Source organism: Erpetoichthys calabaricus, chromosome 3, assembly GCF_900747795.2.
Source record: "Erpetoichthys calabaricus chromosome 3, fErpCal1.3, whole genome shotgun sequence".
Lineage (NCBI taxonomy): Eukaryota > Metazoa > Chordata > Cladistia > Polypteriformes > Polypteridae > Erpetoichthys > Erpetoichthys calabaricus.
In genome coordinates, this window is record NC_041396.2 from 247,152,857 (window position 1) to 247,168,366 (window position 15,510).

The 15,510-nt window shown below is 37.3% G+C and overlaps 2 protein-coding genes across 3 annotated transcripts in view; both read right to left on the reverse strand.

Annotated features, from left to right (window-relative positions):
• Window positions 1–10,213, reverse strand: part of med23 (mediator complex subunit 23) — a 204,369-nt gene extending 194,156 nt beyond the window's left edge. For both annotated transcript variants that reach the window (XM_028797943.2, XM_028797942.2), the window contains exons 1-4: window positions 9,674–10,213; window positions 4,836–4,867; window positions 4,009–4,096; window positions 888–1,012 (exon numbers count right to left, since the gene is read on the reverse strand). In XM_028797943.2, coding sequence (XP_028653776.1) covers window positions 888–1,012; window positions 4,009–4,096; window positions 4,836–4,867; window positions 9,674–9,724 — 296 coding nt within the window. In that variant the 5' untranslated portion in view covers window positions 9,725–10,213. The remainder of the gene's footprint in view (window positions 1–887; window positions 1,013–4,008; window positions 4,097–4,835; window positions 4,868–9,673) is intronic.
• LOC114647575 (solute carrier family 35 member D3) overlaps window positions 1–15,510 on the reverse strand; it is a 1,087,183-nt gene that overhangs the window by 848,371 nt on the left and 223,302 nt on the right. The window lies entirely within an intron of this gene.

Sequence of the window (15,510 nt, forward strand, 5' to 3'; positions counted from 1 at the left end):
GTTCTCTCTCTCTCTCCTGACGCGCACTCATTTGAAAAGGAAGATATGTTTGCATTCTTTTAATTGTGAGACAGAACTGTCATCTCTGTCTTGTCATGGAGCACAGTTTAAACTTTTGAAAAAGAGACAAATGTTTGTTTGCAGTGTTTGAATAACGTTCCTGTCTCTCTACAACCTCCTGTGTTTCTGCGCAAATCTGTGACCCAAGCATGACAATCTAAAAATAACCATATAAACATATGGTTTCTACTTCGCGGATTTTCTTATTTTGCGGGTGGCTCTGGAACGCAACCCCCGCGATGGAGGAGGGATTACTGTAGTACCTTTCCCATGGTCAAAGCACTATAAACCAAATGTTTAGATAAGACTTTTAAAGATTAATTATCTTGGGACCTTTGGATGTTATTTAATGGCAGAACGTTATTTGTACCTTTTATCGAAGTGGTCAATGGTGGAACTGAAATGTTTACTAAGTACTCTATGTAAGTGAACCTAAGTGATAATAGGAGTTGTTCTCTTAAGACTAATCAGACCAGCTATGGATAGCCTTGCTGCTCACATAATGAGCCTCCACCAATTAGTGTAAATGAAGGATGTTTTTGGATTTCATTTATAACAACAATCACTTGGGACCTTTTTTATTTACAAAGTATTCTCTGCCACACAAGCAGGGGCTAATCATAGCTAAAAAGTTTAGAAATTGTATACAGCAACTTTCTCAAGGTGCACGTCATTCCAAAGAACATTACCTACTATAAAATATAATTACATTTGATTCTTTTCTTCCAAACATGTGCAGCTAATTTCACTGACTTGCTAGAAAATAATGTGGGAAATACCTCTTTTAAGTAGAAAGCATTAGAAAATATATTAAGTTACAGGATTACCTTGGAGGCAAAAGGTTTTTCTCCACAGCCATTGCCAGGCAGTCATAGAGAAATGATATACGTTTTGGACTGTGCTGGCTATGAATGAATCTTACAATCCACTGGACACACTGGTCGTGGGATTCCTAAATATAAGATATTTCGTTAATACTAAATCAGTAATAAGGATTATATAAAAGTGTACTCTATAGAAAGAGTTACATTTTTAAAGTAATTTAAAATGACCCAAAGCATAAAAACTTTCTAAAAATAATGTGCTAATTACAGTTCCACAATGCGACTTCTTTACAGTTCTTCAAGTGAATCTATGATTACAAAACAGTTTAGAGAAAAAGAAAAAACACTATTAACATCACATAGCGAAATAAACAACAGAAAAGGAATGGTTATTCAAACTCATCATAACAATAGAATTTACTGTAGAAGGTATCAAAATGAGTTTCACCTCTCTGATGGCACACTATTTCACTAAACAGTTTAAAAATATTGAGCAAGAATGTTCAGAATAAAAAGCAAAACTTTCACTCCTCTGAGAGGGTTAAGCTTATTGCCAACTCTAAATTTGCCCTGAGTGAGAGAGTGTGGGCATGTGCAAGAAATATTATCGACATTATATAGTACGGCACATGTATATATATTGGTATCAATTCACTGATCTACAAAAAAATATTTCTTGTTTGCTACTGGGAACTTCAGAGCAGATCTTTAAGTTTTTTACACTGATTTCATATATGAAATCTGAATTAAGCTAGCACGTCAGGTTTTTGAAATACACATCATTGATGTTTTGAAAAATGTTGGAGGCATTCGCTTTTGCACTTGTACTGCACATCCGTCTTTCTTTGTAAGAACCAAAAGTAGTCACCCATCGTGCTCGGAGTGAATTTTCCCCGATATCAGTTTTCCATCACCTTTATATCTTGATGAACTCTTTCCCCATACTCATCACTGACATAGCCCAGATTTGGTGGAAAAAAGTCTAGATAAGAACGTAAAAAATGCATCTTCAGGAACATTCTGGCTCCCATAACCCGATATGCTTTCAGCAGGTTCTCCACAAGCTCAGCATTATTCTCTGCTTTGTGACTGCCAACAAAATTCAGGACAATCCGCAAGAATGCTTCCCATGCTGCTGATTCAGTGGGCTTCAGTTTCCTTTTGAACTCATCGTCAAGCATCAGTTCACGGATTTCAGGAACAACAAAAACACCTTCCTTCATTTTGGCTTCACTTTTCTCGAGACCAAACTTATTTCTTAAATGCTGAAAATCATCGCCGTTTCTGTCCATTATCTTGACAAAATTTTCAAAGTAATGGTGAATCTAGTGAACAAAATGTCCTGAAATGCAATGTTATGTTTAACAGTAAAACCTCTACCTACTGCACCATCATGTCTGAGCTGTGTCATTATGCTTTAGAGCCATACAAGGGGGCTCTGCCCCCTGCTCACTTCGCTCGCCTACCCCCGGCGTTGGGTATCCTGAAATACATTAGTCGAGCTTGTTCGTTTTGGAGCCGTGTCTGCTTTGCCTGCGGCATTTCAGATGCGCGTTGTAGGCGCCTGCGTTCATTGATCTTATCCAGGTGGGCTCATGTTTGTATCGTTGAGCTGTATTGTGTTTGAATTTGGTGTAAAGCGTTCAGCGGTTTGTACAATCCCAAGCAGCACATTATTCCTAACTTCACTCCGCAGTAGTACTACTCACAATATGGCAGTGACACCTGCGCCTTCACTCCGCAGTAGTGCCACTATCTTTGTGGACCTGTGGGGCCTCCGTAGCCTCGTCCGTTTGACTCTGAGGTACAGCGCAGAATCCTCTTGTTTGAGTGGCTGTGGCGTTAGGCGTTAGCTATGCGCGCGTTGTTGCTTCATTTCTCATTCACGTTAGGTGAGCTGTTTCGTTTCTGGGCCGTGACTCCTTCGCTTGCGGTTTATGAGACGCGCGCTTTAAGCGCCTGCGCAGTACGTCTCATGGTCCCATCGCCGTGTCCCTGCGTCCATATCCGGTTTATTCTCGGTTAGTAATATGGATAAGACCTGGTAATCAGTAACAAATATTTTTTCTGCTAATTAAAAATAATTCTTTAATAAAATTAATAATGACAAGGTAAACAACTCACAGCTGTTAGTAATGTGCAGTGAATTCTTTTATCTCAATGGCATCCCTAGTGGAATTACCGGTATTTATGAAAATGGTTATCTGCCTTTACTGTCCAGTCACCCTAGTTGTCCAAGACCTGGAACATCATAACTAAAAAACGGGACGTGCTGGACAAAAACAGTTTTCAGATTTGGAGTCAGCAAGTGAAACCTGTTAACTTAAAAGTGAAAGACTCCCAGTAGCAAATTGCTTGTTGACCAGTGATCATTCACACATAATATTCTAGTGCAATTATTTTGTTTTCTCTTGGAAAGAATAACAATAGATATCATGACATGATATATAGGAACAGAAAAATATACAAAATACAAATGAACTGGAGTAATAACTTTAAAACTACTAGCTAAATAACTGAGTCAGAGCAAGTTAAATGTGAACTAATAAAAAAATAATGCAGAACAGATGAACAAGGAATTCTTAAGGCACATTTGTGATGTAGTCAGTTTAAACTATAGAACACAGAAGATGGCCATGAACAATTATAAGGTATATCCTAAATTATTTAGAACAATGAGGGGAAACAGTTCTTCAGAGATAAGAGTTTCACTTTAATAAACAATTTTATATCACTTTGGTAGTGACACTAATTATTCTTTGGTGTATATACAGGTATTTGTACACAAAAAATAAATAAAGGATAAAAAAGGTGGGTGGGATTCAAAGCACCAAGTTGCAGTCAGGCATACTACCATATGCACTTATACAACAACCACCACAGAAAGGTACTAAAATTGCCCTTGACACTATGAAATACTTTTTTCAGTTTTCTCCAATTTAAATTAACTTTTTGGTTAAGTTGGATTTTTCTGGACAGTTCCACAGTTGCAGGTACATGTATTATATAAGCAGATCCATGCATGCGTCACTCAAAAGTGGACCTGGAGACTTACTAAAAATGTATGTAGTAGTATGTTACTAACAAGAGAAGAGTATATGTTTGTTGGATATTTTAACTTTACCTGTGGAAGAGTGCTTAAGTACTGCTGGAAAGCACCAAGACAGCTGATTAGCTTTGTTCTCTCATCTTCAGGGGTGTCCAAGAACATGCTTAAGATCATCAAAACAAATGTATATTACTTTTACCATAAAAATAAATGTTATAATATACAATCTATATTTCAATTGTATAGTACAGTATATTATATTAAAAATATAAGACTAAAATTAGCATTTCAGCATCTCAAATAGAAAGGCAGGTAGCTGCATCTATCTTTAGTTATAAAACAAAAAATAGGCTAATATAAAATATAGAGCAATTAATTATGCCCCGAGCCACCAGATTTTTAAGGCAGTAAATACAAGATCTTCAACACATAATCAGGGTACTTTTACTACATAACATACATTTTAGAATGTACAGTATATATTTCAGTTGTGTATTGAAAAAAGAATTTCAGCATCTTATGTGGAAAGGTAGTTAAGCACATCTATCTCTAGTTATATAAAACAAAAAACTGACAAAAAAGCATAAAATGTAGAGTAATTATGCCCAGAGTTCCCCGATATTTGAGTCAGTAAATACAAGATCCTCAATATATAATCAGATCTCATGTGAAAGCAAAAAAAATAGTATTGCCCTATTCCACAGCCATGATGGGTGAAGGAAATGTAGCAATAACACAATTGCCAAACTTTCAAATAATGATTACATTATGAAGAAATACATTACAGTAAATGTATACTCATGCTGAAAACTGCAAACACCAATGATATGTTTTCTGCATGCTGTTTAATTGATAAAATACTTGAATGTAATACATACATAATGTGTAAACATCAAACTTACCCAGCAAATGCTTCTTCTATTATCTCAGTTTTCTGAAGAAAAGAGTGTAAACAAACATTTACCAATAAATTTCATGTAGCCAAAGACATTCTCACTTTTAAAAGATAAGAGTATAATCACTTTTAAACAATTGACTGTATTAATAATGTTTTATATGCAATGAAAAAAAAATCAACAATGACAATAACATGAAAAAAGCAATATATATAACTTTGGAAAGAAGCAATGCAAACTATATACTATTATTCGTCATATATTTGGGTGTCAAAATAGTGGCTAGCAATGCTTACTTTTCACAGCTACTCAGACAACTCAAGATTTGTGTGAAATTTGTATGTTCTCCTAGTCTGTGTGGGTTTTTCTCCCGTTTTATTTTCTAGATGTTCTTCCAAATCCCAAACATATGTTCACTAGCTTAACCAATGACTCTAAATTGTCCCTGTATGAATCAGTGTATTTGTGATTGAGTGTGCCTTATGAAGAAATGGCATCCCATTCAAGTTCCCAACTTCCATCAAGTGTTACTGGGATAGAGACAAGATACCCACAACCCTGAAATGAATAGGCAGTTCAATCTGTGATATTAAAGTGATCCATTATGAGTGTGTGGACTCATTGTGATGGACTGATGCCCTGACCAGGGTTGGTTCCTTCCTTTGACACAATGTTCTTGGAATAGGTTCAACCTTCCAACTACCCTAAACTGGATAAAGTTTGTTAATTAAATTGATAGATGTAAAATCCAAATGTTTACCCTCTTAAAAAAATAATAATTTCTATGGGTTTGAAAAAAAAATGGAAAAGGACACAGGCAGGAAGGAAATGTGAAAACACATATGCTAGTACAGCGGATATTAATTTGGGTGCCACCCAGGAAACATACTTCTTCTAATATACATTAGAACACCTTGGCTACTACTTATACTAAATTTGCTATGACAGATTTAGCTCTTACCACATACTTTAACTAATGATTTCTAAATCACATATAGCTCAAAAGAGTCATGCTCTCTCATTTTAGGTGTGTTTGCATATAATATGCAAAGCACCTATTGCGATAGCTCATGTCTGTCTGTCTAGCGCATGAAACAACTCAACTCCTACATAGACCAATTTTGTTGAAACATGACATATGTACTCAGTTCAGTTTTAATTGAGATATCTTTAACAAATTGTGCTCTACACAATTTTAAAATTTCAACACCTCCCTATGAAAAGCATTGGTGAATTTGCAAGCTTGTCTATCTTAAAACAGAGAAACGTTCTGTGCGACTTCAACTATGAATTATTATACTTTTTCAATTTTAATTTGACAGTAGTTACCTGAATTTGTACATTTTCATCATTTTCACCATCAATAACCACTAATGATGGCAAACATCCTCCACTAGTTAGATAAGATGGGTGCACATGGAGAAACCTATACATCAGCCAGTTGTTCCAGCTTTATGAAGTCTTCCTAGTGGCTTGAGTGCAAACAGAAGACAAGCAGTACAACAAGTCCTCCAGGTGCTTTAAATCATAACAGGTAAGTTAATTAAATTTCCAAAAAATAGAAGTGCAAGCACAGAAAACATGTATGAATGAAGCACCCTGTGGTGCGCAAGCTGCTGTGCACGGAGCAAATAAACATTTACTCAGTACTAACCTTACACTAATCCAGCAACACATCTCCATTACATGCAATTTATAATGATTATAATTATAATGATTTCACTGACAACAATTGCTAGGTGAGAAGATCACTATAATCCTGATAAAAATTCAAGAAAATCCAAGTGTCCAGGTTTTAAAAGGCTGCCCACCTAAAAACAAATTGCTCTGCTGACATAAGCATCCTCACAATAAATTTAGAACTGCACATATGAAATTCCAAGGGGCAAAAATCAGTGAAAGCTTCATTATGAACTTATGTTAAATTTGAACAGCATTACGAGGGTAAATAAGAAGCAGACAAAAACAGATAATACTACCACTTCTGGTTTTCCCTTGCCCTGGTCCCTCTCTGAAGACAATGAGATAAAGCACAAATGAGGATGGGTTTTATGTGTGAGCACTCATGCCTGGTTTGGGATTTTCAAAATCTGAAACCTTGTATAAAGTTGATCTCTGCCTTGCATCTGATGCCTCTAGAACGGACTCTGGCTGCCAGCAACTTAACTTGGAAGAAGCAGGTTTAATAACATATGGACAGTTCTTTAATTGGAAAAAAAATGATTTTGTCCAGAACAGGCAACTGTGCTTTTTAGTGAAATAAACTGAGTTTTCTACTTTGGTAGCTAGATTGAGACAGTATATGAATCAAAATTAAACGCAGAAATTGTATTTACATTTTTTTATTGTACACATTAGGGTACTGGCTTACTACTTGGTGTCATGCAACATAAACTATGACTGTTCACCGTTTCATGCATAGTAGACTCATGAACAGATTCCTTTAAGCCTTTAGATGTTACTGTTTTTTTTTTATCTCATTGTGCAGTTTGGGTTGTGCCTTTTGATCCACCTTGGCTGGGCACCAACTTCTACAGAGAGCAGCCATAGTACTAAATCAGCTGCATTTATACACAGTATGTCTAACTGTGGACTGAAGGATATCTAAACTCTTAGAAATTATTTTGTAATCCTTTACAGCTTAATGCAAATCAACAATTCATGATCACAGATCATCTGAGATCCCTATTTTGCGAGTCATGCTTCATATCAGTAGATACTTCTTACGAATAGCAAATTCAAAATGTTTTTGAGTCTTTTAATAAGTAAAATCAACTCTAAATCACACCTCCAATTTTGTTTCACTGACTGAACTCCATTGCCCAAATTTATCAAGTTTCTCAGAGTAGGAAAACAGTCCTAAACTAGATCAAAAATCTCAGAGTGATGCAAATTTGATCCAACTCTTAGGAGTATTAATAATAGCATTTTATCAATTTTCCTAATTTAGGAAACTTCCCCTAACTTTACCAGGATGAGGGAGAGCTCATGTCCTAACTCACTAGGAGCTGCCAGAAGATGGTAATCAAGTAGAGATCAGTATGCACTTTCGAGAAAAGACGTCAATTCAGTATTCTGACACAAATGGAATAATATTTGAAACAAATCTTGTACATCATATGATTGCTTGATCAATGCTGAGAAGCCATTTGCTGTCAACTGAAATGAAAGTGTTGGTAAAGTTACTTTTTGGCCACCAGGAAAATGCAGCTTTGCAATAGCAATGACTTGCTTATATCACAACCAACCTTGCCTAGAATTCTGCACCAAACTTTAAACGCCCTTTCAACGTTTGAAGTAATACTCAGATTCATACATTTCCCAGCCACTGCACATGATGTAATGTTAAAGCAAATAGCATTCATGCAAATCTGCACACACACAAGGATTACTGCCTGAACTATGGATGAGCATATACACGTGAATCGCATGGGATACTACAGTAGCAACACAAGAATCGTCATGGATATGGTCTTTATTGTAGTATCTAACATTTATCCTGAAAATAGGGAAAGTTGGCTGGGTGATTAACAGCGAAATGTCGCCTGGGTTCACTGAGCTCAGCTCTAACATTCACGACAAATTTCACAGGCCCGAAAAGGTTCAAGAAGGCAGACTGAGACTCCCAGGGCATTGAATAAAGAGAGACTCAGAAAAGATATTGGGGATCACGGAAAGTGGCACAGCATCGCACGGTGGAAGATGATCGGGAACACTCGAAGAGTGAAAACGACTTCAGAACCAGCGCCATGGCTAGTTTCAGGGTAAGTTATTTTACAAGACATTTCCTATGGCCATAACAGCAGGAAGGGGATTCTTCTGAAGGTACAGATGTGAGACATTCATTGTTAAATAAACGTGACTGTTATTGGGCTTTAAGATCGTTAGTGTAATTCCTAGGAGTAATTCCGAGGCTGTTGATAAATACGAGCACAGGTTTGCTAACCTCTGACTCCAATCAGATTTTGTTGGAAGTCGTCATCTTTGGGGTTCGCATTGAATGATGATGTATTCAATATGTTGACTGCAATAATTGAGTTATTAGTTTAAACTGATTGTGTGTATTCATTAATGTAACTTAGAAGATCATTGGACCATATTTTAAGACAAACATTCGTGAACGCGGGTCTTTCCAAGGGTTCACGTACTTTTTCTTGTCCTCTGTATTTAACAGCCTCGACGTTGATCGTGCATTATCACTGAACAGGACAAAACATTTATCTGAGAGCCGGAAAAAATACAGTTCCTTTGTTAAACCCGTAAATCATTCTGTTGTATCCCTTTCATCAACCGTAATAATTAACATTTCTGCCTTGAACTGAAGGAAAGCGGACACCTAGTATAATACAAGGCATTTTTGTATCGACTAATTAATAATGCAAGCACATCTTTGCAGTGAACCTAAACTGCTTTTAACACCTTAATTGAAGAGTTGTGACGAGAGTTTTAATGTCAAACATTGCAGCCACTACTTTTAAAAAATGTTTACAAAGCTCATTTTGTGTTGCTGGCGGTGTAATTAAAAAGTGCCAGTCTCGTGAAAACCCGAGGCCAGTGTAGTAATGTGTAGTACACAGTCAGGTAGTGACTCTTCAGGACCCTCGGCGAGACGGACGAATTACAAAATGCGTGGGTTATTTGCTAAAGAGCTAATTAAAATATGCCGGTGTGAGAAATGGAAATCCAGGAATACATGGGAGAAATAAGTGAACCGACGAAGCTCACTGCAAAACGATTTCACATGCAAAATAAACAAGGTATTTGGCGTCTTAATAAAACAGCACAATCACGGAATAAAGAGCCAAGTAAGACCCCGATGCGACACACAATGGGTTTGTACTTACCACCACCTCTTCGAAGATGCTCTGGAGTTGAGTTTCCATCGAAATTGCCATTTTCAACTATCTGAATTTCTTACAACGGCAGAAAATAATAACCACGTAAAGCACAGACGACTGCTTGCGGCTATATAAATCTTTCAGCGCATTTTTTGAGTGTACGATGGCACCAGATGGTTTGCAGTGCACTCGAAACGAGTGCGCCGGCTGACTGTTCGACAAGAGACGTAAAATGCGGGAATGGCGTCCTTACTCGTTACGTTTCCTCAACGTGCCTTGCCTATGGACGTGGAACTGATTGAGAAACAATACATCCGAAATTTGGTTAAATTCGTAATTGAGTTATGAAGATAATATGTATAAATGTGCACATGCAAACAACAACCATCAGGGAGAATAGAAGGCGCAACCGCGCAACGTATACAGTAAAAGAGTCCGGCGTGAAACACTGCAAAGCTCAAAACAAGTTCCGGCAATTTCTGATTTGAATATGTTCTAGCGGTTGCTCTTGTTTCTTGTTAGCTACGTGTACATTTTAAAATAATATCTTCGAGGCATATCGATGTATACTGCACACAATTACGTTGTTCCAAGTTAAAGATAGCACATTTATTTTATTGTTTAAATAAAAACCTAACTATATTGGAATTAGCAGACACGACTAGTAAGTAGCATTTCTAAATACAGTATTAGGAAAAAAAACTCCTGGAAGTTCCTAGTTTCTTATATATAACTCCAGGCTATGCATAAACGTACTGTGAAATGTGAGCATAAATAAATGTGTCACGAAATATGTTTTTGTTGCGTATTAATTTGTTTATTTAATTTTGTCCATAATATTCCTCCAAACGCATCATGAAATACGGCTTGAAATAAAACTGTCATTTTCACTCGTCAAAGTTGAGAGGGTGGGCTCTAGTATGTGTTTTGATTGGTGAATCGTTTTCTGTAGATTGTAGTGATATACAAAACGATTCTTTTTAGTGATTTGATTCATTTCGTTCAGTTCACCAAAATGATTCGAATGTTTGAATCACTGATTCGTTCACTTCAAAAACAACAAGCTATATTCTACTTTAAAATCTTGAATATTATCACAACAGTGTTACAACTTCAACCACCAAACAATATAAAAAGCAAGCAACAAAATAAGTAATTCACACATAATAATAATAATCTTTATTGAATTTTGACAAATAAAATTTCAACAATAAATAAACAATCGTAAAAATTGAACCATGGTGCACATGTCACGATAAAACAGAACTTTGAAATGTGACTAAATAAAATTATTTTCAGTTTTGGATTACCGTAATTTCCCACAATACTTTTCTGTCCTTTCTGATGCAATCTCCTATATATATATATATCATCAGAGAGCTGAACTGCGATCCAATGTACTGCGGATCTCTTGTCTGCAGTTCATGATTGAACGTCTCCAGATCAGTAAGGGGCATACTGGTTCATTGACTCAGTCAAAGTGAACCGATCAATGGGAGGTGCTTGGTGTCCTCTACCAAGTCAGTCTTTGGCTAGTTGTCATCATGACCGTTTTGCTGAAACAGATACTTACAGACTACTGTATTTCCTAAAGAGAGCCATTTAAGTGAATTTAAGGTAATGGTTCTGGACTGTCGTGGAATGCTGTATAAAATGTAGCACACACTGTGCATGCCTCAAAAATATTTGTTCTTTAATGCCATTGAACCAGTATGCTCGTTCAAAGAACAAGACAAGTAATAATAATAATACATTTTATTTATATAGCGCCTTTCCCATGCTCAAGGCACTTCACAGAGTTTAAGAAAGAACGGCAGGGTATACAGTAATATAGCATTGTACTAAACCAAATAAATAAATAAAGAAGAGTAAGATAGTAAATTCAGAGAAAAAAAAGCCTTACAGACAACATAATTGATGGTCTAGCACACACACACAGGTTACATGAGCAACTTGACATAGAGGTAAACTGAGAGAGGGGTAATAAAGTCAGGTAGAGTTAAAAGTACAAAACAACTCGTCTGCTTGTTCATTGCACATCACTAGTAGATTGCTCATGCCCAATTCAATATGTTTGTGCGGGAAATGGATGTAAATGAGATTCACCTTGATAGATAGATAGATAGATAGATAGATAGATAGATAGATAGATAGATAGATAGATAGATAGATAATTTATTAATCCCAAGGGGAAATTCACATACTCCAGCAGCAGCATACTGATACAAAAAACAATATTAAATTAAAGATTGATAATAATGCAAGTAAAAACAGACAATAACTTTGTATAATGTTAATGTTTACCCCCCCTCTTTCCCCCCCCCCAGGTGGAACTGAAGAGTTGCATAGTTTGGGGGAGGAACGATCTTCTCAGTCTGTCAGTGGAGCAGGTCATTGACAGCAGTCTGTCGCTGAAGCTGCTCTTCTGTCTGGAGATGACACTGTTTAGTGGATGCAGTGGATTCTCCATAATTGATAGGAGCCTGCTGAGTGCCCGTCGCTCTGCCACAGATGTCAAACTGTCCAGCTCCATGCCAACAATAGAGCCTGCCTTCCTCACCAGTTTGTCCAGGCGTGAGGCGTCTTTCTTCTTAATGCTGCCTCCCCAGCACACCGCCGCGTAGAAGAGGGCGCTCGCCACAAGCGTCTGATAGAACATCTGCAGCATCTTATTGCAGATGTTGAAGGACGCCAGCCTTCTAAGGAAGTATAACCGGCTCTGTCCTTTCTTACACAGAGCATCAGTATTGGAAGTCCAGTCTAATTTATCATCCAGCTGCACTCCCAGGTATTTATAGGTCTGCACCATCTGCACACAGTCACCTCTGATGATCACGGGGTCCATGCGATCATCTTCTGTGATATACCATATAGATTAGTAATCTGTCATACTTTTAACTCACATAAAAGAAAGTGCTCTATTGACACAGCTGGAATGTCAAAAGATGGGCGTCCAGTGCAGTTAACTTTGTCACTTGAACTGGCGTGTAGTATAAACTGTTGCACCATTTCGAGTTTTTCAAAAATAGTTTAATTGATATCGTAGTATAAAAGGGCATCCAACTTTGTAATTTCTTCTGATAAATAAACATGTGATAACTTCAACAGAATCCATTTAACCAATAGTAAGCATTTGTCCAATTAATTAATTTACGTCCATCTCCCGCATAGACATACAGTATTGAATTGGGCAGAAGCAATCTAAAGAAGATGATTCACCAATCAAAACACAGTATGTGTTAGAGTCCACCCTCTCAACACTCACGAGTGAAAGTGACAGTTTTATTTCAAACTGTATTTCGTGATGCTTTTGGAGGACAAAATATAATAAATTAATATAAAAAAAATTTCATGACACATTTATTTATGCTCACATTTCACAGTACTTTTATTTATTTGCACAATTATTTATTTATTTAAATTTTATCTGAAATATTCCTCTATACCAGGCAACCTACAAGTAGCCCTTTCTGCAATTGTGTGTTATGGTGTCAGAGCAGGGTCCATTGTCAGTGTTAAAACAACCATTAAAGTGTTAAATTAGCAATTTATAATGAATACATGGACACATCTTTTCTTTATATACACTTTTAATTGTTAATTTAACACTAGTTATTTTACTGTGACCTCTTCAGAGATGGACTCAGCACACTCTGACGTAATCCCTGAAGTGGCATCAGCTTTTGTGAGAAATTCTTACTCTGCTTCTAATTGAACTTCATTTGACAAGGATTAAACCATACATTTGAGTTCAATATTTATGTTATCATTTCTACAGCATGTGCAATAAAAGTTTTATTCATGTAGAAAGTGAGGTTCTGTTCCACAGAGTACTGTATAAAAACTTTACCCCCGACAGAGATAATTATCTTTAAGGCCATTATTCTGGCAGTAAGTGCTTATTTGCTCATGAAAACATCACAGAACAGTAAACACAAAAATAAACCTTGGTACAATAAACAGTAAAAAATGTGTTTGTAACCAGGCAACTCACTGCCAGCATGTAGAAAGGGGAATGATGCCTGTGGATTACAGGCGGAGTTAAACATTTAACTCCACCCATGTTTAGTCAAGCCCCATTCTGCAAGCTGCAGCAAAGGAGGTACTTGTCGGTTACTGAGTTAATCCATTAGATGGCAGCAGAGGACTACATGTGTAAAAGACAGTTGTTGGAAAGGTACTGATGGGCAAGAAAAGGCCCTGTGAAGCTTCAGGGGTTTCTTCCTGAGTGTTCTGTAAAAAGTTCTGAAGCTTCTGAAATATGAGCCATGAGTTCAATACAGCCAGCGGGGGAAGCACACATACACAAGCCCTCGTTGATTCATGGTTGATTCACAGCTACAATCGGGCAGGTGAACTTAAAGACTGTTCAGATTGATCTTATGGTGTTCATGTTGTCATTGAAATGCTCCAATAAACGTACATGTTAGTATGGGGTGGGGAAAATTTTTCAACAATAAAATCATGCTTAAATGTGTTGTCCTAAAGATATACTCTGTTGTTACTATGAATATTGTAGCACCGCACTGTGCACACCTTTGTTGAATGCTCACTATCCCCAGAAGGACTGCTCACTGTTGCCGTACTAGTTGGAATTCATTTGTGACTCTGGCAGGCTTACTGGCTTTCCAGCAACTAGCACTAAAGCTGCTCATTTGTATGATGGAATACCAACTAAAGGTGCTTTTCTACCAGAGGAACATTTTTCAGGAACCAGGGACCTTTAAGAAACTCAGGAACATTTGTAGGATTCCCACCACAGGAACTCAGGCTATTGGTAATTCCCTGTAGACAGTTCCCAGTAATTTTTTTAGTTCCTCCTCCAGGGTATGTACTTTTTGTTCAACTATCAATAATCATCTATGTGCTGATTGGTTGACTACAAGCACTGGCCCCATCTTACAAATCTCTTAGTGTTTGGAATTTGGAGAGTTACTGGTGAAAATGGCGAGCCGCAGTTCGCACCGCATCACTCTCTCCCTCCATAGCCACCTCCCTGATACGCTGCACCATGCACTGCATTGAAGCAATAATCTCCCCCATGGAGCAACGATTGCTTTGAAGCATTAAGATGCTAGGTTTCCTCATGAACTCCCGATCGTGCCGCACTTCTCGCAACATCACTCTTCATAGCTGCCACTCTGGTGCACTGCACTGTAAACAGCATTATTAAAGTAATAAGTCGGGAGGGGGTAGGTGCTCAGTGAACTCCCAAATGCACCTCCATCATTTTTCACCACATCACTCTTCTTTGCACATGACATATTTTGTATAAAGCTTACAGTTCCTCTTTTAGAGTTTGGAATGCAGCATATGAAAGTGGCCAAGGACCACAACTGGCCTAAGGCCTACATCATACAGGAACTCATTGGTTCCTGAAAACAAACTTCCTGTGTTGGGAAAACACCTTAATACTGTATTTCTCCAGGCTGACACAACCTGTCAGTGCTATTACAGTAGTGGTGTAAACAACAAAAATCCATCAGCACTCAGCACTGGGGAGACACTACAGTACATTATAAGTCACCACTAATTCATTCTTATGTGACAGCTTTTTCACATCAGGGGATTTTTGATGTGAAAGATTAAGTATTTTTATACAAGTTTTTGGGGAATAATTGAACTAAGTTGCAAAGAAATTCATAGCAGGGTGTATGGAATGTTCTTGTGGAACTGAGCACAGATAAGGGGGTTTAAAGAATGTGCCTACAGTAGGCTAAATAATTAATACAGAATTGTACAGCATGGTATTTATTTTATTTTATCTGGGCTTGAGAGTGTCCTGGATGAAAATCAAGATCCAGGCCTTTAATGACCTCTTGGACACAGCCACCGGCAGTGTG